Here is a 24,179-nt window from a genome sequence, read left to right as displayed (position 1 = left end):
TTGCTAATGAATACGGGAAGATAAAAAAAGACTATGGCAGAAGTGTCCACAGAAACGTGCAGGAAAGAAGGGAGTGGCATAATATCCTCAAATGTTCAGTTGAAAATCAGGCAGTCAATGGGGGAGGAGACAAGATGGCGGAACAACGTGAAAGATTTTTGTGTGTCTCGCATCCATGAAATTCAAGCCAGACCAACACTAAACCATCCTACACACCTAGAAAACTGATTGAGGATTAACACAACAATCTGCACAACCTGAACCACCGAATTCAACAGTACATGGCATGGAGAAGGGACCTTGGGGAGCAAGAAGCTGCAGGAAGGGAGGTGCTTTTGCAGGCAGAGAGAGGACAGAGACTGGGGAGTGGGGGAGAATAAAGGAAAAGCACCCCTCCCCAAAAGCAGCTGGAGAGAACGTGGAAAATTGGAAACAGCCACAGGGACTCAACTAAAAAGGGAGAAAGGAGAAAGGAGAGTATGTAAATTCCACTAAGACTGTAAACAAGGGGAGTGCAAAGGCTGCAACTCCACAGCTCGATACCTGGAGGTGCTCTGGTGGGAAGGGAGAATCCCAGGAACAGAGTGGGGTCCGGGATGTTCTCAGGCCACACCGGGAGAGGCAGTTGCACTGCTGGAAGGACATTTGGAGGAGACTGCCAAAGCCATCTGGTCCCAGCAGACCCCGGAAAACGGCCACATTCGCTGGTGCTGGAACAAGGTCGTTTAGGGTGAAGCCTGGTGCCAGACGTGTGTTGTGATTTTCCACCATCCATGAAACGCTGCTGCTACACTCTCTCATGAACTTTTTCTGGGGTGGGCTGGCACCTGGCCACAGTCTCGGGGCACCGACAACAACAGGGTCCAGCAAGCGTTCCTAGCTGCAGCCGATATTTGGCCATTGCTCATTCGGACATTGCTTGGTGAGACCCTCCCACAGAGGGGCAGAACAGGTCAAAGCCGTGGTCCTTTGGATGTAAGGGACAGGGGAAAACAGCCACGTCTGTGACAAAACTTGGGAGAGAGGTGCGGCCTGGGGCTTGGTCACAGAGAGTGAAGGAGCGAGGAGTGGACAAGGGCTGAAGACAGAGGATGGGTGCGCAATTGCTGATCCAGGAGAACAGACTGGGTAGCTGGGAGGCGCCATTTTCACCTCTCCCGCGCATGTGCATTCGCACCTACAAGCACCGCAACAATCCACCCCAGGTGCCTAAAAGCGCCATCTAATGGACAGCAGAGCCATTACACTGAGCCCCGCCCAACTGGGCCAACAGGGCTCTTCAGGAACACAAGTCTTACTGCCGCTTACTTTAAGGACTATAAAGAGCTACATAGACTGACATCTAGGGAATAATGAAGTAATTTCAGTCCTACTTCAATCTGTTAGCAGGTTCATCTAGTCAATTTTCTTTCTTTTTTTCTTTTTCTCTTTTACACTTCTTTTCTTTTTCTTGAATGCAGAAACAGAAAAAAATTATTTTTATTATCAATTATTATTAAAAATATTTTTCTTTAATTTTTATTACTATATTTTTTACATTTCTGTAATTTTTTTTCAAATTCTATTTTACTTCCATCATTTTCTTTTACTCTACTTCAGTGTATTCCCGTTTTCAAATTTCCAAATAGTTTCCTTTTTACTTTTTCTTTCTTTTTCTTTTTTTCTCTTCTTCATTTCTGTAGTTTTTCTGGGATACAGAATGAGAAAAAACTTCATTTTACTTTCAAATTTATTAAAAATATTTTTCTTTTTTTTTTTTTACTATATTGATTGCTTTTATGTAAATTTTTTCAAATTCTATTTTACTTCCATCATTTTATTTTAGTCTACTACGGTGTATTCACTTCTTGAATTTTCAAATGATTTCCTTTTTTTCCTTTTTGTATCTTTTCTCTCTTTTTTGTTTCCTCTCTTTTTTCTAGAATACAGGAAAAGAAAAAAATCACATTTATTTTTAATTTTTATTAAAAATATTTTTCTTTATTTTTTCTACTATATTCTTTAGTTTTCTGTATATTTTTTCAAACTCTATTTTACTCCCATCATCTCATTTTAGTCTACTTCAGTGTATTCATTTTTTCAAATTCTCAAATTATTTCCTTTTTTTTCCTCCCCCTCCCATTTTTTTCCTCTAATCTGTCAAACCACTTTCAACACCCAGACTAAAACACACCTAGGATCTAGCATATTCCATTCAATTTGTGTGTGTGTGTTTAATTTTTAATTTTAATATTTCTGTAATTTTATCTTTTAATTTCAATTTTGTAACCTCATTAATTCCTTTTCTCCCTTCAAAATGACAAAACGAAGGAATTCACCCCAAAAGAAAGACCACGAAGAAACGACAGCCAGGGATTTAATCAACACAGAGACAAGCAAGATGTCTGAACCCGAATTTAGAATCACCATAATAAGAATACTAGCTGCAGTCAAAAATAGATTAGAATCCTTTTCTGCAGAGATAAAAGAAGTAAAAAATAGCCAGAATGAAATTTTAAATGCTATAACTGAGCTGCAATCACAGTTGGATGCAGCGGTGGCACGGATGAATGAGGCAGAACAGAGAATCAGGGTTATAGAGGACAACCTTATAGAGAATAATGAAGCAGAAAAAAAGAGGAGATTAAGGCAAAAGAGCAAGATTTAAGAATTACAGAAATCAGTGACTCATTAAAAAGGAACAACATGAGAATCATAGGGGTCCCAGAAGTGGAAGAGAGAAATAGGGGTGGAAGGGTTATGTGAGCAAATCATAGTGGAAAACTTTCCTAACCTGGGCAAAGACACAGACATCAAAATCCAGGAAGCACAGAAGACTCCCATTAGATTCAACCAAAACTGACCATCCACAAGGCACATCATAGTCAAATTGACCAAGTACTCAGGCAAGGAGAGAATCATAAAACCAACAGGGAAACAAAGTCCATAACTTACAAGGGAAGACAGATCAGGTTTAGCAGACCTATCCACAGAAAGTTGGCAGGCCACAAAGGAGTGGCGGGATGTATTCAGTGTGCTAAATCAGAAAAATATGCAGCCAAGAATTCTGTATCCAGCAAGGATGTCATTCAAAATAGAAGGCGAGATAAAAAGATTCCCATACAAACAAAAATTAAATGAGTTTGTGACCACTAAACCAGCCCTGCAAGAAATTTTAAGGGGGAATCTCTGAGGGGAGAAAAGATGAAAATATATCTGTATAAATAAATAAATACCAAAATCAACAAAGGTTAGAAAGACCAAAGAACACCACCATAAACTCCAACTCTACAAGCATCATAATAGCAAGAAACTCCTATCTTTCAGTACTCACTCTAAACGTCAATGGACTCAATGCCCCAATCAAAAGACATAGGGTAACAGAATGGAGAAGAAAACAAGATCCATCTATATGCTTTTTACAAGAGACCCACTTTAGACCTAAAGATGCCTCCAGATTGAAAACAAGGGGATGGAGAACCATCTATCATGCTAATGTTCAACAAAAGAAAGCCGGAGTAGCCATATTGATATCAGACAATCTAGACTTTAAAATAAAGACTGCATCAAGAGATGCAGAATGGCATTATATCATTCATAATCAAAGGGTCTATCCACCAAGAAGACCTAACAATTGTAAACATTTATGCGCCAACTGTGAGAGCACCCAAATATAGAAATCAATTAATCACAAACATAAGGAAACTCATCGATAAGAATACCATAATAGTAGGAGACTTCAACACCCCATTCACAACAATGAACAGATCACCTGATCAAAAAATCAACAAGAAAACAATGGCTTTCAATGACACACTGGACCAGAAGGACTTAACAAATATATTCAGAACATTTCATTCTAAAGCAACACAATATGCACTCTTCTACAGTGCACATGGAACTTTCTCCAGAATAGACCATATACTGGGACACAAATCAGCCCTAAGTAAGTACACAAAGATCGAGATCATACCATGCATATTTTCAGACCACAATGCCATGAACTCAAAATCAACCACAAGAAAAAATTTGGAAAGGTAACAAATAATTAGAGACTGAAGAACCTACTAAAGAATGAATGGGCTAACCAAGCCGTTAAAGAAGAAATTAAAAAGTATATGGAAGTCAATGAAAATGATAACACCACAACGCAAACCTCTAGGATGCAGCAAAGGCGGTCATAAGAGGAAAGTATATAGCAATCCAGGCCTTCCTAAAGAGGGAAGAAAGATCTCAGATACACAACCTAACCTTATGACTAAAGAGCTGGAAAAGGAACAGCAAATAAAACACAAAACCAGCAGAAGGCAGGAAATACTAAAGATTAGAGCAGAAATTAGTGCTATCGAAACCAAAACACAGTAGAACAAATCAATGAAACTAAAAGCTGGTGCTTTGAAAGAATTAACAAATATGATAAACCACTATCCAGTTTGATCAATAAGAAAAAGGAAAGGACCCAAATAAATAAAATAAAAAATGACAGAGGAGGCAAGGGGAAAAATAGCAAAAATGAACTACTGGGACCTCATCAAAATCAAAAGTTTCTGCATAGTGAAGGCAACAATCAGCAAAACTAAAATTCAACTGACAGAATGGGAGAAGATATTTGCAAATGACATCTCAGATAAAGAGTTAGTATCCAAAATCTATAAAGAATTTATCAAACTCAACACCCAAAACACAATCCAGTGAAGAAACGGGAAAAAGACATGAATAAACACTTCTCCAAAGAAGACATCCTGATGGCCAACCGACACATGAAAAAATGCTCCACATCACTCATCATCACGGAAATGCAAATCAAAACCCTAATGAGATACTACCTGACACATGTCAGAATGGATAACATTAACAAGTCAGGCAACAACAGACGTTGGCGAGGATGCAGAGAGAGGATCTCTTTTGCATTTTGGGGGTCAATGCAAGTTGGTGCAGCCACTCTGGAAAACTGTATGGAGATTCCTCAAAAAACTAAAAATAGAACTCCCCTATGAAGCAGCAATTGCACTACTAGGCATTTCTCCATGGGACACAGGTGTTCCGTTTCAAAGGGACACATGCACCCCCATGTTTATAGCAGCACTATCAACAATAGCCAAAGTATGGAAAGAGGCAAATGTCCATCGATGGATGAATGGATAAAGAAGAAGTGGTAAATATACACAATGGAGTATTACTCGGCAATCAAAAAGAGTGAAATCTTGCCATTTGCAACTATGTGGATGGAACTGGAGGGTATTATGCGAAGTGAAATGAGTCAGTCAGAGAAAGACAAAACTCATATGACTTCACTCATATGAGGACTTTAAGAGACAAAACAGATGAACATAAGGGAAGGGAAACCAAAATAACATGAAAACATGGAGGGGACAGAGCATAAGAGACTCATAAATATGGAGAACAAACAGAGGGCTACTGGAGGGGTTGTGGGAGGGGGCATGGGCTAAACTGGTAAGGGGCACTAAGGAATCTACTCCTGAAATCATTGTTGCACTATATAATAAATAATTTCGATGTTAATTTTTAAAACTAAAAATAAATATTAATAATAAAAAAATTAAAATATTTTAAGAGAAAATAATGCATGATCATGCTGTTGAGGTAAATGTTTCTTAAAGATTATGCCGAAGCCTCCATTAATAAAGGTAAAAATCCAAAACTGAAAAAAAAAAGAATTCTTCATATTGTCACACTGCCATCCACACAAACTAATGTAGAAGTGCGTCCCTAACCCTGTCATTCACTTTTACACAATCAAACCTAAGTCTGGAGCTTGATATATATGTCAGAGGACATGCAAATGTGGCCCTTTCTGTGCTGATAAAACCAACCCAGCCCGACCGTGCAGCTGGGAGACGAGCCCCAGCCCCAGGAGTCCCAGGTGTTCCCATTCTGTGATCAGCACAGAACACACACACCTCACCATGGAGTTTGTGCTGGGCTGGGTGTTCCTGGTTGCTCTTTTAAAAGGTAAATCATGGTGAACGAGGGACACTGAGTCTGTGAATGGATATGAGTGAAACAGTGAATGTGTGACAGTTTCCTGACCAACATGTCTTGTGTCTGCAGGTGTCCAGTGTGATGTGCAGCTGGTGGAGTCTGGGGGAGACCTGGTGAAGCCTGGGGGGTCCCTGAGACTCACCTGTGTGGCCTCTGGATTCACCTTCAGTAGCTATGGAATGAGCTGGGTTCGCCAGGCTCCAGGGAAGGGGCTGCAGTGGGTAGCGTATATTAGTAGTAGTGGAAGTAGCACATACTACGCAGACTCCGTGAAGGGCCGATTCACCATCTCCAGAGACAACGCCAAGAACACGCTGTATCTGCAGATGAACAACCTCAAGACCGAGGACACGGCCACATATTACTGTGCGAAAGACACAGTGAGGGGACATCACTGGGAGCCCAGACACAAACCTCCCTGCAGGAGGGGATCAGCACCACCAGGGGGCGCACACTATGCACAATTCTGCTTTGTGTTCCCAGGCGCAGGTGCAGATGGAGGTTACAGGCAGGTTTCCTGTCAGGGTCTGGGGCTTCCTCTCCACACAGCAGTTTCCCCAGGGAGCCTCCCTGGTTATATGATTCTGTGTTTACCTATTAACTCTCTGAATTAGCAACTGGGTTGTCATAGGGAAACTAGACGAACATGCACAAAGACACAGTTGTTTGCACTTGCTTACTCTGGTCCCTCAACATGAGTGAATTACAGATTTCCTGAGGCACAACAGCTGCACATTTACAGGATTCCCAGATGCGCTCCCTGTGCAGCCAGGACCACAGGATCCCACAGCTCCTCCTTATCCTCACCCAGCCCTTGTCCCAGTCAAACAACGTGACACTTTCTTCATAGCCCTTTGCTACTCAGGACTTTAAATGAGCTACAGCTTTATTCAATTACTCTAAATGAGAGACAAACAATCTCCATGTATTAGTCAAGATTCCCCTGAGGAACACAACCCAAATGTCATTGGTTTCCATAACTAAATATGTTGAGAAGACCCATGATCTACTGTCACAAGCTGAAGACCCAGGAAAACCAGTGATGTAATTCTTGTCTGATTCTGACTAGTGTCTAGTCTCAGAACGTGGAGAGCTGATGATGTAACTCTCAGAAAAAGGGCCAGAGGAGACCAATATTCCAGTTCAAACAAGCACATGGGAAGTAAAAATGAGGGAATTCGTCCTCCATCTGCATCAGATTCTATTCACAAACTTAATGGAATGGGTGGTGCCCAGGCAGAAAGAAACCATGGATGGAAATGCCAATCTCTTCTGGAACACATCACAGACATCCACAGAAACAGTGGTGAATCTGGGCACCCATGACGCAGTCAAGATAACCCATGAAGTTAATCATGACAAGTCAACCCCCTGTAAACGTGGAGCTCAAAGACTGAAGATTTAAAAGTCAATCCCATCATTGGGGTGGAGTCTGGTGGGCACAGCAGTGCTCCTGTGGAGGAGGGCAGAGGCCCATAAGGGGAACTGTGGTCTGAGTATCCCCTGGGTCGCATGGGGAGAGACAATTCCCTTCGTGGAGTGCATTTGGGAGACGGGGCATTGCCTCTCATAGGACAGGAGAGCTGACAGGCACCATTGAAATTCCCTGATCATTAGCATAGGAGCCTCTTCTGAGAGCAGCTAGCTGGACACTGCCTTCTGGTTGTTCTTCACCATGCACTCCAAGCCCCTAGTATTGATGCAGCTGCCCATCTGGGGTAAATCAGCTCCAGGCACAGCACATCAAGACCCTCTCCCAGAGGATCAGTGGGGTCCCTGTCATATTGAGTTCACACAATTCGGAGTTTTCAAACCCAGCTAGAGCTCCTGAGATAAAACATAAGAGCCCTGTGCCACCAGATGTGTCAATGGCTTGGACGCAGACAGGGTGAAAGCAATTCTGACGGAAGCCTGGGACCCACAAGTGTTCTCTCTGTGTGAGAGCTTCCTGAACAGGGGAGGCTGGGAACTCCAACTCCAGGGACTAGAGAGGGAGCTGATGCCAATATTTCCTCCCACCAATCAGCATGGACAGATTTCACTCAGCAGCACAGCATCCCCAGTGGAAGCTGAGCCACTAACACCAAGCTCCACCTACTCCAGCCCCCATCAAGTGCTTGCTTACTAGGAAAGAGTGCCTGGCAACCAGATCACCACTGCACCCCTTCCTCCAAAGACCACCGTAAGCCCCCACACGCACCAAGTCAGCTGATCATACAGTGACGCATATCCTCACCTCTAGGGGAGATAGGAATTAGCCTCTTTTAACAAGCAGACCAAACTCACCTAGTTAAAACTCACAACACTGGGGACAAGGTCCAACACTCCCCACTGGAGGCAAGGAGAAAATCTGCAGAGGACTGTCCTGAGGGACAGAGCAGCCAAAACACGACAGCACAGTGCCACGGAACATAAAACAAATGCTTCATGAAGTGTCAGGCCCTGGACAGTATGTGAACACTGCTCAATAAAGATACTACCCTAGAAGCAGAAAAGATAACAGGATTTTCTAAAACATTTAAGAAGGCAGAGACATAGACAACAACATGATGGAGGAACTCATCCTAAAAGAAAACATGATAAAAGGTCATTGTGAGGGATATAATTAAAACACATAAACTAATGTGCCTCAAACAGAATTTCTAAAAACTCTCATAATGAAACAGGATTTTCAAAAAGTATCATAAGGATGCTAGCTGTGCTTGAGGAAAATATATGAGACATGAGGGATACCCTTACTGCAAACAGAAAAGACCTAAAAACTAGTCAGGATGAAATTTTAAATGTTGTAACCGAGATGTGAAACTGATTGGATATAATGACCTCAAGGCGGAAAGAAGCAGATGAATGAGGAATGGACATAGAAGATAAAAGTATGGGGGAGATGAAGCTGGAAAGAAGAGGAAAATTAAAATATTGCATCACAAACATACACTTAGGGAAATCAGCAACTCCATAAACTGTAATAACATTCTTTTGAAAGGAGTCCCAAAAGAATAAGAGGGAGAAAAAGGGGATACATTTTAGCTGAGTGAATTATAGTGAAAATTTCCACAAGCTGGGGAAGGAAACAGACATCCACATCTAGAAGGCAGAGAGAACACCCATTAAAATAAAAAAAAAAAAGCAGGCCAACACTGAGACATATCATAGAAAAATGGAAAAATATCCAGATAAAGAAAAACCATAAAAGCATCAACACAAAAGAAGTTGCTAACTAACAAGGGAAGATTTAAAAAAAACTATGGCACATGTCTCTACAGAAACCTTCATGCAAGTAGGGAGTGGCATCATATCCTCAACATGCGCAATTGAAAATTTTGCAGCTAAGAATACTTTCTCCAGTTAGGCAGTCATTCAGATACAAGGAGTGATAGAATTTCCCAGACAAACAAAAACCAAAGGAGTTCATGGTCTCTAAATCAGCCCTGCGAGAAATTAAAGGGGACCCTTTGAGTGGGAAAGGAAGACTAAAAGTAACAAAGACTAGAAATAAACAGAGAAAATCTCCAGAAACAATGACTTTGGAGGTAACACTATGGCACTAAGTTTATATCTATCAATAATTACTGTGAATGTAAATGGGCAAAATGCTCCAATCAAAAGACATAGGATACCGGAATGGATAAAAACAAATACAAGATCCTTCTATACACTGCACACTATTGACTCATTTTCAACCTAAAACACCTGTAGATTGAAAGTGAGGGGAGGGTGAACAATTTATCATGCTAACGGACGTCAAAAGAAAGTTGTAGTACCACACTCATATCACACTAACTAGTTTTCAAACCAAAGTTTGTTACAAGAGATCAGGAAGGCAGTATATCATCATAAAGGGGTCTATCCAACAAGAAGATCTGAAGCTTTAAATATTTATACCCCAAAAATGTAAGCACTGAAATATATAACTCAATAAGAAACATAAAGAAACTCATTGATAATAGACAATAGTAATAATAGAGAACATTAACACTCCACTTACAACAATGGAAAGACAATCTAAGCTGAAAATCAATAAGGAAACAATGGCTTTGAAAGACACATGGACTGAAAGGACTTAACAGATATATTCACAACATTCCATCCTAAAGCACCAAAATACACATTCTTTCTGAGTGGGCATGGAACATTCTCCAGAACAGATCACATACTACGTCACAAATCAGCCCTCTACAAGTACAAAAAGACTGAGATCATTCCATGCGTATTTTCAAACCACAACACTATGAAACTTGAAGTCGACCACAAGAAAAATTTGAGCAACACTGCCAATACATTAGGTTAAAGAACATTGTAGTAAAAGCGGAATGAGATTTTCAGGAAATTACAGAAGCAATAAAAAATACATGGAAGCAAATGAAAATGAAAACATGCCAGTTCCAAACCATCTGGATGCAGCAAAGTTGATGGAAGAGTGAAATATATAGCAGTACAGGCCAAACTCAAGAAAGAAGAAAGGTCTCAAACACACAACCACTTTACAACTAAAGAGCTAGAAAAAGAACAAATGAACCCTAAAGCCAGCAGGAACAGGTAAACAAAAAAGATTAGAGCAGAAATAAATGATATAGAAACAAAGAAAAACAGTAGAACAGATGAATGAAACTGTAAGTTGGTTTTTGTAAGAATAAATAAAAATGATAAACCCATGGGCAGACTTGGCAAAAACAAAAGAGAAGGGACGAAAGTAAATATAATCAGAATTTGAGAGGAGACATCGCGACTGACACCACAGAAATACAACTATGAGAAAATAGTTTGGAGATTGATATGCCAACAAATTGGGCAATCTGGAAGAAATGGATAAATTCCCAGAATAATGTAAACTACCTAAACTGAAAAAGGAAGAAAGAGAAAACGGGAACAGACTGATAATGAGCAAAGAAATTGAATCATTAATCAAAAATCTACTGACACACAAAAATCCAGGGCCAGATAGGTTCACAGGTGAATTCTACCAGATATTTAAGAAGAGTGTAAAATATTCTATTTAAGTAGAATAGAATATTCCTGTCTTCACAAACTGTTCCAAATAATAGAAATGGAAAGAAAACTTCCAAATTCATTCTATAAGATGAGTATGATCACGGTTCCAAACCAGATTAAACCCCACTAAAAATGAGACTTACATGCCACTAGCCCTAATGAGCAAGAATACAACAATTGTCAAGAAAATACTTGCAGGGGCGCCTGGGTGGCTCAGTCGGTTAAGCGTCCAACTTTGGCTCAGGTCGTAATCTTGCGGTCCGTGAGTTCGAGCCCCGTGTCAGGCTCTGTGCTGACAGCTCAGAGCCTGGAGCCTGTTTCAGATTCTGTGTCTCCCTCTCTCTGACCCTCCCCCATTCATGCTCTGTCTCTCTCTGTCTCAAAAATAAATAAACGTTACAAAAAAAGAAAGAAAATACTTGCAAATTGAATCCAACAAGACATTAAAAGGATCCTTTAACGTGACCAGGTGGGATTTATTCCTTGGCTGTAAGGGTGGTTCAATAGTCACAAATAAATCAATGTAATACATACCATCAATCAGAGAAAGGATACGAATGATATGACCCTCTCAATGGATGCAAAAAAAAAATTGACATAGTACAGCATCCTTTCTTGATAAAACCCTCAACAAGGGGTAGAGGAAACACACCTCAACATCATAAAGTCCGTACATGAAAACCCCACAGCTAATATCCTCAGTGGGGAAAAAAAACCTTTTCCTCTACTGTCAGGAACACAAGAGGGATGTCCACACCCATCATTCTACTTAACACAGCAGTGGAAGTCTTATCCTCAAAAACAGACAACAACAAAAAATAAAGGCATACAAGTTGGAAAAGAAGAAGTCAAACATTCCCTCTTCACAGATGACATGACACTCTATATAAAAAACTCAAGACTCCACCAAAATATTGCAAGAACTGATACACAAATTCAGCAAAGTCACAAGATACAGTATCAACATACTGAAATCGGCTGCATTTCTACACAGCAATAATGAAGAAACAGAAAGAAAAATAAAAAAACTATCCATCCCGTTTACAATTGCACCAAATATAATAGGATACCTAAAAAGTTAAAATATCTATACTCTGAAGACTCTAAAAACGGTGAAAGAAACTGAGGATGACACAAGGAAGTGGAAACACCTTCAATGTTCATGGATTTAAGGAGCAAGTAGTGTTGAAATGTCTCTGCTACACAAAGAAACGGGAGACTTCATGATTATGGATTTCATGCTATATTACAAGCTGTACTTATCAAGACAGTAAGCTACAAGCACAAAAGAGACACATAGATCAAGAGAACAGAAGAGTAAACCCAGATATGGACTCACAAATGTATGGCCACCTCATCTTGGATGAAGTAGGAAAGACTATGTAATGGGAAAAAAGACAGCCTTGTCAACAGAGGGTGTTGGGAAAACTGGACCAGAACATGCAGAAGAATGAAACTGAACCACTTTCTTACTCCATACACAAAAATAAATCCAAATGGGTGAAAGACCTAAATGTGAGACAGGACACCATCAAATCCTAGAGGAGAACAGGCAGCAACCTCCTGGACTTGGGACATAGCAACTTCTTACTAGACGTGTCTAGAGAGGCAAGGGAAACAACAGCAAACTTGAACTACTGGGACCTCATCAAAATAAAAACCTTCTGCACAGCTAAAGAAACAATCAACTAATCTAAAAGGCATTCTACAGAAATTAAAAAGGTATTTGCAAACCACATATCTGATAAAGGCTTACTATCCAAAATCTATTAAAAAAACTTCTCAAACTCAACACCCAAAATACAAAGAATCCAGTGGAGAAATGGGCAGAAGACATGAGGAGATACTTTTCCAAACAAAGCATTCCGATGGCTAACCGACACAGACGAACATATGCTCAACATCACTCATCATCAGAGAATTACAAATCAAAACTACAATGAGAGATGACTGCACACCTGTCAGAATGGCTACAATTAACAACTCAGGAAACAACAGATATTGATGAGGATGAGGAGAGAAGGGAACCCTTTTACACTCTTGGTGGGAATGCAAAGTGCCCGGACCATTCCAGAAAACAGTTTAAAAACTAAAAATTAAACAACCTTCCACTCCAGCAATTGCTCTACTAGGAATTCATCCAAAGCATACAAAACTTCTGATTTGAGGAAGTACATGCACCCCAATGTTTACAGCAGCATTAACTATGACAGCCAAACTGAGGAAAGAGACCAAAAGTCCACCATGTGATTAATCTGCTATATGTATAGAATGGCATATTACTCAGTCATAAAAAAGAATGAAATCTTGCCATTTGCAAAGATGTTGATGCAGCTACAGGGCATCATGCTAAGCAAAGTAAGTCAGTCAAAGATGACAAACACCATATGATTTCCTCATATGGGGAATTTAGATCTAGGGGAAGGGGAAAAAGAGCAAGAAATCATAAAAAAAAAAACTCTAAGGTTAGAGACCAAACTGAGGGTTGCTGGAGGGCAGGTGTGTGGGGGATGGGATAATGGGTGTTGGGGATTAAGGAGGCCACGTGTTGTGATGAGTACTGGGTGTTAATGTAAGTGATGAACCAATAAATTCTACTACTGAAATTAATATTACACAATATGTTAACTAACAAATATTTAAACACAAACTTAAAAAATTTAAAAAGTGGAAAAAAGGAAGGGAGAATTGTTGTCACAAATTGTCATGAACATGGAATCTAAGGTAGTGAGTCTAACGTCTTGCATTTACTCATTATATCCCTAACTGATGGTGGACATAAATTAACATACTCATGAATTTTCACAGCAGTGCCAGGTGAGCTGGAATTCAAACCAAAGCTGCCCTTCCCAACTCCCCTGTGCCCACACATCATGGGCAGCTTGTCCAGACACCTGCACAAGAACCCAGGTTGGGCCTCAGCAGGGACCCACATCTGCAGAACTGGAAAGTGTGGACATTTGACGCTTCCTGAGAAGCTCTGGGTTTCCTTCCCCGACTTGCTGTCTCAGCTCCCTTGTCTTCCTTTCCTGTCTCTTGAAGAGAACCATGTCCCCTGTTAGTGGTTCATGAAAGTGAGGGGCTATATGTTCTATAAACATTCAATATGACAGGCAACATACAAGGGGACAAAAAAAAAAACCCATATGATGCAGCCTGTCTCGCGGCTCCTATCACCCAATGTGGTAGAGTACAAATAAACCTAAGTATTCATTTGGTCAAAAACTGCACAGCACGTTGGGAAAGTATTAAGAGATGAGAAGCCTGGAAGAATTCCACAAATGCAGATATGAGCTCCCCTTGGAAGGAAGAAGAAAAATTACAGTCCCAAACACGCAAGAGTAAAATAATTTTAGGAAATGATACAAGAGTTTCAATGTGTTCTATTCATGAAGTGTCTAAAATTGGCAATGCAAAAAATGGATTTTGAGGGTTTCACATAGAATTGCGAAGGAAAAATTGTGTCAAGAACTCAGTTGTGTGCACAGAGCTCAACGGCTCCTGAGACATATAGAAAGCCCACCACCTGAAAAGGTAAACGTGTTTTTGGACCCCAGGAGCATATCTATCAAATCTGATGAGCAGTCTGGCCAAAGAGACACAGAATGGCAACTCTTGTGAAATTTGAACTTCAATTTCATATATTTCCACATAATTTTCCATATATTAGGAAAAACCATGCCACGAAAATGATTTGCTAGAGTCTATAAATTTAAAAACAAACGACAAAACTCTAAGTCACCAGAGACCAAATAGGGAACACGTCAACATTGAGAGAAACCAGAAAAAAAAAAAAACAAGACTTTTAGTTACATTGTAAGTCAAGAAATCAGTGGGGTGCCTGGATGGTTGAGTCAGTTAAGTGTCTCACTTCAGCTCAGGTCTCGGTGTCACAATTTGAGGGTTTGAGCCCCGTTGTCAGGCCCTATGCTGACAGCTCAGAACCTGGAGCCTGCTTCAGATTCTGTGTCTCCCTCTCTCTCTGCTTTTCCCTGCTCACGTTCTGTTTCTCTATCAAGAATAAACATTAAAAAAAAATATTAGTCATAAGCAATCAATCATCAAGAAAAGGAAAACTATAGCTAAGAACACAAGACCCATAAAAAGAAATGGTATAAATAGACTTTGTGAAAATCAAATACGCTTATCTGCCCACATGAATACCAATAGTAGGATAAGTTACAGAGTAAGAGACAACATTCACAAATTGCATAACCACCAAGGGACCTGCATCTTGAATATGCTAACAACCCTCAACAGTCAATAGGAAAAAAGGAAACAAACCTCCATAAAACAAGCACAGCCTTGTGTAGTAGACATCCTATCCTTGAGGTTATAGACACATTAGTTACTGACTGGAGAAGACTCTTCACACCATCGACTGTCAGGGAAATTCAAATCAAGAACGCAACAGATGCCCTATACACACATCCCAATGGCTCAGGTATGAACAACTCTGACAACAACATCCAGGTGAGCATCCAGCATACGTGGGGCCTCAAACAATGCAGGAAGGATTGACAAACAAACACCAGCTCTGGAAAACCGTTGGCTGTTGCTTATGAAATTATACATGGATGACATAAAAAGGAACCTGGAAATACCACTCCCGAGTATTTGTCCCTGAAGAATGAAATCCCATGCTCAGAAAATAAATGGTGTGTAAATATTTACAGCATCTTTCTTAGTGTTAGAAGCTCAGAATAAGGCAAAAGTCTTTCTAAATATAAAGGAATAAACCAAGTACGAAACTTCCATCAATGGGATGCTTTGCCAGAGAACTGTGACACTACTGATGCACACCTGAAATCAGGTGAAACTCAAAGACATGATGTGGAGGGAAGGGCGGTAGTCCCATAATTACAGAGGGTGGTGTGACCTGGGACATTCACACAGCCAGACCATGGTGACAGTGGTTTGGTTGGGTATTCCTTATCTCTTTCTTTCCCAAACCACATGATGAGATACTCTGCTTCATTTGACAGCACTCCTATGTTCAACCACCCTCTGATGTATGGAGTCTCCACAGACTGAACCCTACAACCTCGGACTCCTCTGAATGGAGAGTAGTTGAGACCATAGTCTGATATGTGTTCTGACAGGAGCTGTTCCCTCCACTGTCCCTGGCTCTGGCTCTCTCCTGCAGGTGAGGGGGAGTAGGTTAGGAATCCTCCACTGAAACCATCTGTCTCCTGCACCTGACTCTCCCACAACATGAGGCCCAGACCTTCTTCCTCACACTTAGCTGGAAATGAAGTCAGTTCTATAGGAACAGATTTGCTCCTTGGATTAGAGGATTACTCCATCTCCCCCTTACCCTGGGCAATACTCTGGGCAAAGGTCTGCAGCTGCAGGGCGTGTCGGGGACAAACAGGATTCCAAACAGTTTGGAAACTGAGGGCTCTGTTTAGGGGTGGCTGGCAGCTTCACTGCCTTGTGGCTTGCTTGTCCTGGTGGCATGAGACTCCTGCCATACAAGTCAGGTCTGGGGTGATCAGGTTCCCAGCATCCCTAGTGGACTGTGCCCAGGGCAGAGCTTCCTTCCTGGGAGTGGGGCTGCCAACAATGAGTGAGTCGCACATCTCAGTGGCACCTGCTGGGGCTTGGCCTCAACAGCAAACAGCTTAGGGTCACTGACATCCTGTCCCTCTGGGAAAGAGTCCTCTGAACAGGAGCTGGTCACCGGGAACCGTGTGTATTGGCTACAACAGTCTGGAGGGGAGGTTGCAGCCAGGCTCAGGGGCACATGCCTATAGTCCCAGTTACTTGCACTGGAGTTTCTTCTTGCTGATCTGGGGTGGGAAAGGAAAAGAACATACCTTAGTTCAAATAGTCTAGGTATTCTTTCTGGTAGTATATTTTCTGCAATAAATGCTTCTTCATGGGCTGTATGCCAACATGGCCATTTGCAGGCACTATAAATACATTATTTGAGTTTTTCTTCAAATTCCAGTTAGTTAACATGCAATGTACTATTACTTTCAGGTGTAAAATATAGTGATTCAACATTGCAATACAGCACCCAGTGTTCGTGATGAGCGCTCCCCTTAATCCCCATCAACTACCTCCCCATCCCTCCACACACCCTCCCCAGGGTAACCATCAGTTTTTCCCCTATAGTTAAGTATCTGTTTCGTGGGGCTTACGTGGTTCCATGGGTTAGGCCCACGACTCTTGATCTGGGCTCTTGTCTTGATCTCATCATTCCTGAGACCGAGCCCCACTTTGGTTTCCGCACTGACAGCACGACGTTTCCTTGGGATTCTCTTCCCATCTGCCTCTGCCCCACCTCCCATTCTCTCTCTAAATAAATAAGTGAACATTGAAAAAATCGCCTATTTCTTGGTTTGCCTCTTCTCTCTTATTTGTCCCTTTGCCCATTTGTTGTTTCTTAAATTCTACATATGGATGAAATCATATATTTGTCTTTCTCTGACTTATTTCCGTAAATATAATACTCTCTAGGCCCATCCCTGTCCTTAACAATAGCTAATGTCATTCCTTTTACGGCTGAGAAATATTCCAGTGTGCGTGGACGGGGTTATGTAGATATACCACGTATTCTATACCCATTCATCAATCAATGCATACTTCGGCTGGGTTGTTTCCATAGCTGGGCTGTTTGTGACATAGCTGCTATAAACATAGAGGTACAATTCCCTTAAATTAGCATTTTTGTATCCTTTGGGTAAATACCTAGTAGTGCATTTGTTCTATCGTAACGTAGTTGTATTTTTAGCTTTCTAAGGAACCTCCATGCTGTTTTCCATAGTGGCTGTGCCAGTGTGCATTCCCACCAGCACCTCCAAAAGGATCCTCTTTCTCTGCATCCTCACCAACACCTGTTGTTTCTTGTGCTGTTGAGTTCAGCCTTTCTGACCAGTGTGAGTTGATATTTCATTGTAGTTTGGATTTATATTTCCCTGATGAGGAGTGATGTTGACCATCTTTTCATGTGTTTAGTGACAATCTGTAGGTCACATTTGGAAAAATGCTTATTCATGTCTTGTGGCCATTTTTTAATAGGATTATTCAGTTCTGGAGTTGAACTTTATACCATATATAGAAACCTTAAAGACTCCACCAAAAAAAACCCCGCTAGAACTGGTACAATAAACCTGTAAATTTGTAGCATACAAAATCAACATATAGAAATTTGTTACATTTCTATACACCAATAATGAAGCAGGAGAAAGAGAAATCAAGGAACCAATCCCATTTAAAATTACACCAAAACCATAATATACTAGAAATAAACCTAAGTAAAGAGGTACAAGATCTGTACTCTGAAAAGTCTGGGACATTTATGGAAGAAATTGAAGAAAACACAAAGAAATGGAAAAAATATTCCATGCACATGGATCAAAAGAAAAATCATTGTTAAATGACAATACTATCCAAAGCAATCTAGACATTCAATGCAAATAATTCAATTTCCTGTCAAATAATACCAGCATTTTTCCCAGAGCTAGAACAAATAACTCTAAAATTATCATGGAACCACAAAAAACCCCAAATAACCAAAGATCTTGAAAAAGAAAAAAACCTGGAGGCATCACAATTCTGGATATCAAGCTATATTACAATGCTGTAGTCATCAAGACAGGATGATACTGGCAAAAAAAAAAACACATAGATTAATGGAAAAGATTAGAAAACCCTGAAATGGACACATCACTATATGATCAACTAATCTTTGACAGAGCAGGAAAGACTATCAAATGGAAAAAGTCCCTTCAAAAACTGGTGTTGAGAAAACTGGACAGCATCGTGAACTTGTAATGAACCTGGACCACTTTCTTACAGTACACACCAAAATAAATACAAATTGAATGAAAGACCTAAATGGGAGACAGGAAACCATCAAAATCCTAGAGGACGACACAGGCACCAACCTCTTTGACCTTGGCCAGAACAAGTTCTTACTACACATGTCCCCAGAGGCAAGGGAAACAATAGCAAAAATAAACTATTGGGATCTCATCAAGATAAAAAGCTTCTGCACAGCAAAGAACAAATCAACAAAACTAAAAGGCAACTGACAAAATGGGGGGAGATATTTGTATGACATCTCAGACAATGGGTTAGTATCCAAAATCTATAAAGAACATACCAAACTCAACACTCAAAAAACAAATAATCCAGTGAAGAAATGGGCAGAAGACATGAATACATATTTTTCCAAAGAAGACATCCAGATGGCAAAAAGACACGAATAAAGATGCTCAACAACACTCTTCATCAGTGAAATATAAAGCAAAACCACAATGAGATACCAACTCACACCTGTCACAATGACTAAAATTAACAACTCAGAAAACAAAAAATGTCAGCAAGGATGCAGAGAAAGCGAAACCCTTTCGCACTGTTGATGGTAATGCAAACTGGCGCAGCCACTCTGGAAAACAGTGTGGAGATTCCTCAAAAAATGAAAAACGGAACTATCCTGTGATCAAGCAATTGCATTTTTCCAAGGATACCAAAGGTATCCAAAGGATACCAAAAGGCTGATTCGAAAGGGCACGTGCATCCCAATCTTTATGGCAGCCTTATCAACAAAAAACAAATTGTGGAACAGCCCAAATATTCATCAACACATGAATGCATAAAGAAGAGGTGGTAAATATATACAATGCAATATTACTTAGCCATCAAAAAGAATGACATCTTGCCAATTACAATAATGTGGATGGAACTACAGTGTATTATGCTAAGTGGAACAAGTCAGTCAGAAAAAGTCAAATATCCTATGATTTCACACATTAGTGGAATAGAAGAAACACAACATACAGAAAGGAAAAATAAAATAAATCAAAACAGAGAGGGAGGAAACCAGAAGACACTCTTAAATACAGAGAACAAACTGAGGGGAAGTGGGGGAGGTGGGCTAAATGGCATGTGGCCATTAAGGAGGGCACTGGGTGAAATGAGAACTGGGTGTTATATGTATGCGATGGTTCTCTACATTCTACCCCTAAAATGAGTACTACGATGTATGTTAACAGATTGAATTTACATTAATATAATACAAGAAAATTATATATAGAGAGAGACTGCCTCAAAATAGCAAGCTACTGCACAGTGAAGGAAACAATCAACAAAACAAAAAAGCAACCTATGGAATGGAAGAAGATATCTGTAAATAACATATCCTCAGGGTTAGTTTTCAAAACATATAAGTTTTTTTTAATTGTTTTCAAATTATCAGTAGAGTGTGTCCATGCAGTTCAGCACACTGTTGTGTGAGAAGCAAAACTCGTGTCTTCCACTTTTATATTGTGGTAAGATCTCACTGAACATGAGACCCAGACTCTTCACAAAATTTTAACCATACATTACAGTATTGATAATTACAAGGGTAATGATGTGGAGACCCCTTTAAAACTTGTCATCTTGCATAACACAAAATCATAGCCCTTGAGATCTAGTCCACATTGACCCTCCCTGCCAGGCCCTGGAAACTGCCATTTCACTCTCCATTTCATTGTTATCAAAACCCAAATTCAGCTGCCTGTTACTGGAAAGGTCAATGTTCAAAGTTTTAGTTTGGGTGGCAAAGGAATTTGAGCTATATTCAGAAGGCCAGCCACTGGGGAAAAGGCAAACTCTTGTCCAAACGCCACCTCTGAGGTTTCTCCCTGACCCAGGGCGTTTTAAAGCAGTAGAGGGTACTTAAACAAGCAAGGCAGTGCCATGGTCAATACCATCTTTTGATCATGGGCAGACTCCATGGTGCAAGCTGCCAAAGTAACCTCAACTCCCCTCCATCTCCAGCTGAAGAGGGAACCAAAATACATGGGAGGAGACTGCCAGAGGCCAGGAAAGAACCCACCATAAGGGATTAGAGGAGAAAACCCCTGGGGCTCACACATGGTCAGCAGTACTTTCTGTTCTCCCCAGCTGGCATAAGAAAATACTAAAATACAACCTTGTAGTTCACCAATCATCACTCAGAATACTGACAAATGTTTTCCTCAGTGAACTCAGAGGAACCTTCAAAGCAAAAACCAAAAGGATCAAATGGCTTACAAACTAATAGCCAAGGAGAATAAGACACACAAAACTACAAAGAGATTTTTAGCATCACCCCTAAAGGTAAAATTGACAATGTTTGCCTCCGCATCACAAGGAAGCAAAAGCAGTGGTCTCTGTAATGAGAAAAAGTAGTCATCCAAAGAAAGTGACCCAGCAGTACCACAGGACATGGATTTGATAGAGAAGTTAAGGGTGATATAACTGCATAGCCCATATGCAAGTAGCTGGAGGAAAGATTGAAGGTGTTGACTAGAGCCATGCCTCTGGGTCCAAATCCCTACCCATGTCCATGTGACCACTCTTGACCATGGCCCACCTGCCCCTCCCACATCCACCCCAGCCGAACTGATGTGCAGGGTCACCCAATGCCACACCCTGGGACTGTTGCCTAACCCCACAGGGGGCCCCCAGGTGCAGGGTGCTGGCCACCTGGCACAGCCCTCTATTCTGTCTGATGGTCTAGACCTGGCTTTGCTGAGGATCCTCCATTTATCCATTCTCACTGGCAGATGTCTCTGAGCAGGGCCATGAGGCTGGCAGAGGGCCAGGTCACCCTGAGGGCGCCCCTCTTGCTCTTTGCACTCTGGGCAGTGCTGGCTCCTGTGCAGGGTTCTCAAGGGCATCCCTCATGGCGCTACACATCCTCTGAGGTGGTAATTCCCAAGAAGGAGCCGCACCACAGCAAAGGCATTCAGATGCCTGGCTGTCTGTCCTATAGCCTGCGTTTTGGGGCAAGAGACATGTTATGTACATGCGGCACAAGAAACTCTTTTGGTCCAGACTCTGCTGATGATGACTCAGGATGCTCAGGGAGCCTTGCAGGTGGACTAACCCTTCATGCCTCCAGACTGTTACTACCTCAGCTACCTGGAGGAGATTCCTTTTTCCATGGTCACAATTGACACAGGCTATGGCAGCCTTGAAGATATCATGAAGTTGGATTAACTTGCCTATGATATGAGACCCCTCGGTGATTTCCAATGGTTTGAACACTTTGTTTCTCACATAGTCGCAGACATCTGTGCAATGGGACCTACTTATAACCTGGGATATAAGGAGGACAGGGGACCCCCTGTTCCTCAAGGAAATGCCAGTGCAGCCCCAAGGATCTCTAGTAAGTTCTGTTCATCCCATCACAGAATTTTCAAAGGACTTGCTTTCAGTTTCAAAACAATGTATAGTGTGTTAACCATGTGGAAAAAAGTGCCCAATTCCTAGTAAAGCTAGTTAGCTTAATTGAGTCCATATTTCATGCTATTGATGTAAGTTATTGGTTTCATGGTCATTTATAGTGAGAGACATCAAGCTCACACAGGCAATTATGTGTTGCATCAGAGCCCCTTTTTTTTTCCTCTTCAATAGTATGAGTGAAAGTATTTTCGATTTCTTAAAACACATTCACCCTTAATGTGATTTGAGATGGGCCCCATGAGGTTCATGGCAGTCCAGTTGTATATTCTATATGCCATCCACCAATGGCTTATATGCCATCATTCTGGGTTATTTAGGCAGACATTATTTACTCTTTTCTGTCATACCAACACATCAGATGGCAAGAAATTGTGGCTTGTGCATTGACACTGATGAATGTGCTTGCCAAAAAAGGTCCAGCTGCCTTAGGACCCAACTAACTGGTATAATGGAAGCTTTCAGTAACTGTTCCTTCATTCATATGCAGCACATAATGAATTGTGGAACAGGCAAGTGCATGTTCAACACTGAAATGGTACATTTAAATAAAAGCCTGACCCACTATCATTATGGAAACTACATAGTGGATCCAGGAAAGCAGTGTGACTTGGCTCATTCAACCAGTGCTACAGCAATCTAGGCTGTATGCGTGATTATATCTGAACCCCTGGGGGCAAATGTAATACAGGCAGATGCTATACAGACTGCACCAACTCCGCTGCTAGGACACTCTGCAGACCAATCCAAAATATACGTGATCTTCCAGAGTTCTGCCATGGGGTGACCTTGGCATACCCTGTGACTTCCATATGCAAGATGGAACCGGGTGCACTGAAGAGGGCTGCTGCTATCATGGAAACTGCACTGACCGCACTATTCACTGCCAAGAAAGCTTTGGCAGAAATTCTGGGAAAGGTGAAGATGTCTGCTATGCCATAAATCACGAAGGTAGCCGACATGGACACTGCAGAAGACCCCGGGGAATTCAACGCTGAACCTGTTCCCATACAGGCGTGCCTTGTGGAAGGCTGCAGTGTAGGAATGTCACACTTCTCCCTCAGCTGCAAGAGCATGTTGGATTCCATCTGTCAGAGATCCAGGGTTCTGATGTTTGGGGCTGGATTCACATCATAGCACAGGAACAACCCAGATTGGTCATGTGAGAACTGGTACTTCCTGTGCTTCTGGAAAGTTCTGTCAGGATACCTACTGCACTGGCAGTGGGGCTCAGCTGAATTATGACTGTATCCCATAGAAATGCAGTCACAGAGGGATGTGCAACCATAACAGGAACTGCCACTGCCACACAGCCTGGGATCCTCCATGGTGCACGGACAAGGCACTGGTGGGAGCACAAGTTGTGGACCCCTCCCAGAAGAATTCAGCCAGTCAGGCAAAGTCATGAATCCATGGTATATCAGAGTGGGTTTTGGTCACATTTATGCCATAATAGCTGCATTCCTCTTTGTTGTTTCTGGAAATGTCAGAACTATAAACACAGAGAAAGTTAAGGAAGAGATTTTTGGAGAAGACAATCCATAATTTAGCCTCCAGACCCCTGAACAACTATAGACAATGCATCTGGTGCATCTGTAAAAATACAGTATTGAGGCGGCACAGCTGACATCCACGTTTCCAAGGGTCTGCGGGAGACACAGGGGTCCTCAGGCACATCACAGCTCTGACACCAGGTCTCTCATGGGTCACCGACCAGCACTCTGAAATAAAACTTGAAAACTGCATGCTTCTGGCTTTTATGTAGTTTTTAAGCCTGTAAGAGCCCAAACTGAGCCTTAGTTTCTGGGAAGAGGACCTGAGTCAGAGCTGTGTCTTGAGCGGAAGTGTCTGGTTCCAGAATTAAGAGAAGTTGACACAAGCTCCTTCATTGGCAACTTCATGAGTTTTCTCCAAGACTACGCTGTTGTGGACTGAAAAGTTTCTCATTCTCCAGGTAATTTGTCTTCCCCCAGTCCCATGTGGGC

General features: G+C 41.4%; 1 gene segment (V, D, J or C); it reads left to right on the top strand.

Annotated features, from left to right (window-relative positions):
• The first annotated feature begins 5,805 nt into the window (after positions 1 to 5,805).
• LOC122239542 lies at positions 5,806 to 21,951 on the top strand. The segment is given in 3 exon segments: positions 5,806 to 5,952; positions 6,052 to 6,471; positions 21,854 to 21,951. Coding segments are annotated over 3 exon segments (564 nt in total).
• Positions 21,952 to 24,179: the final 2,228 nt, after the last annotated feature.

Source organism: Panthera tigris, chromosome B3 (assembly GCF_018350195.1).
Source record: "Panthera tigris isolate Pti1 chromosome B3, P.tigris_Pti1_mat1.1, whole genome shotgun sequence".
Classification (NCBI taxonomy): Eukaryota; Metazoa; Chordata; class Mammalia; order Carnivora; family Felidae; genus Panthera; species Panthera tigris.
The sequence above is the reverse complement of the archived record's forward strand: the minus strand, read 5'-3'. Positions and strand labels throughout refer to the sequence as shown.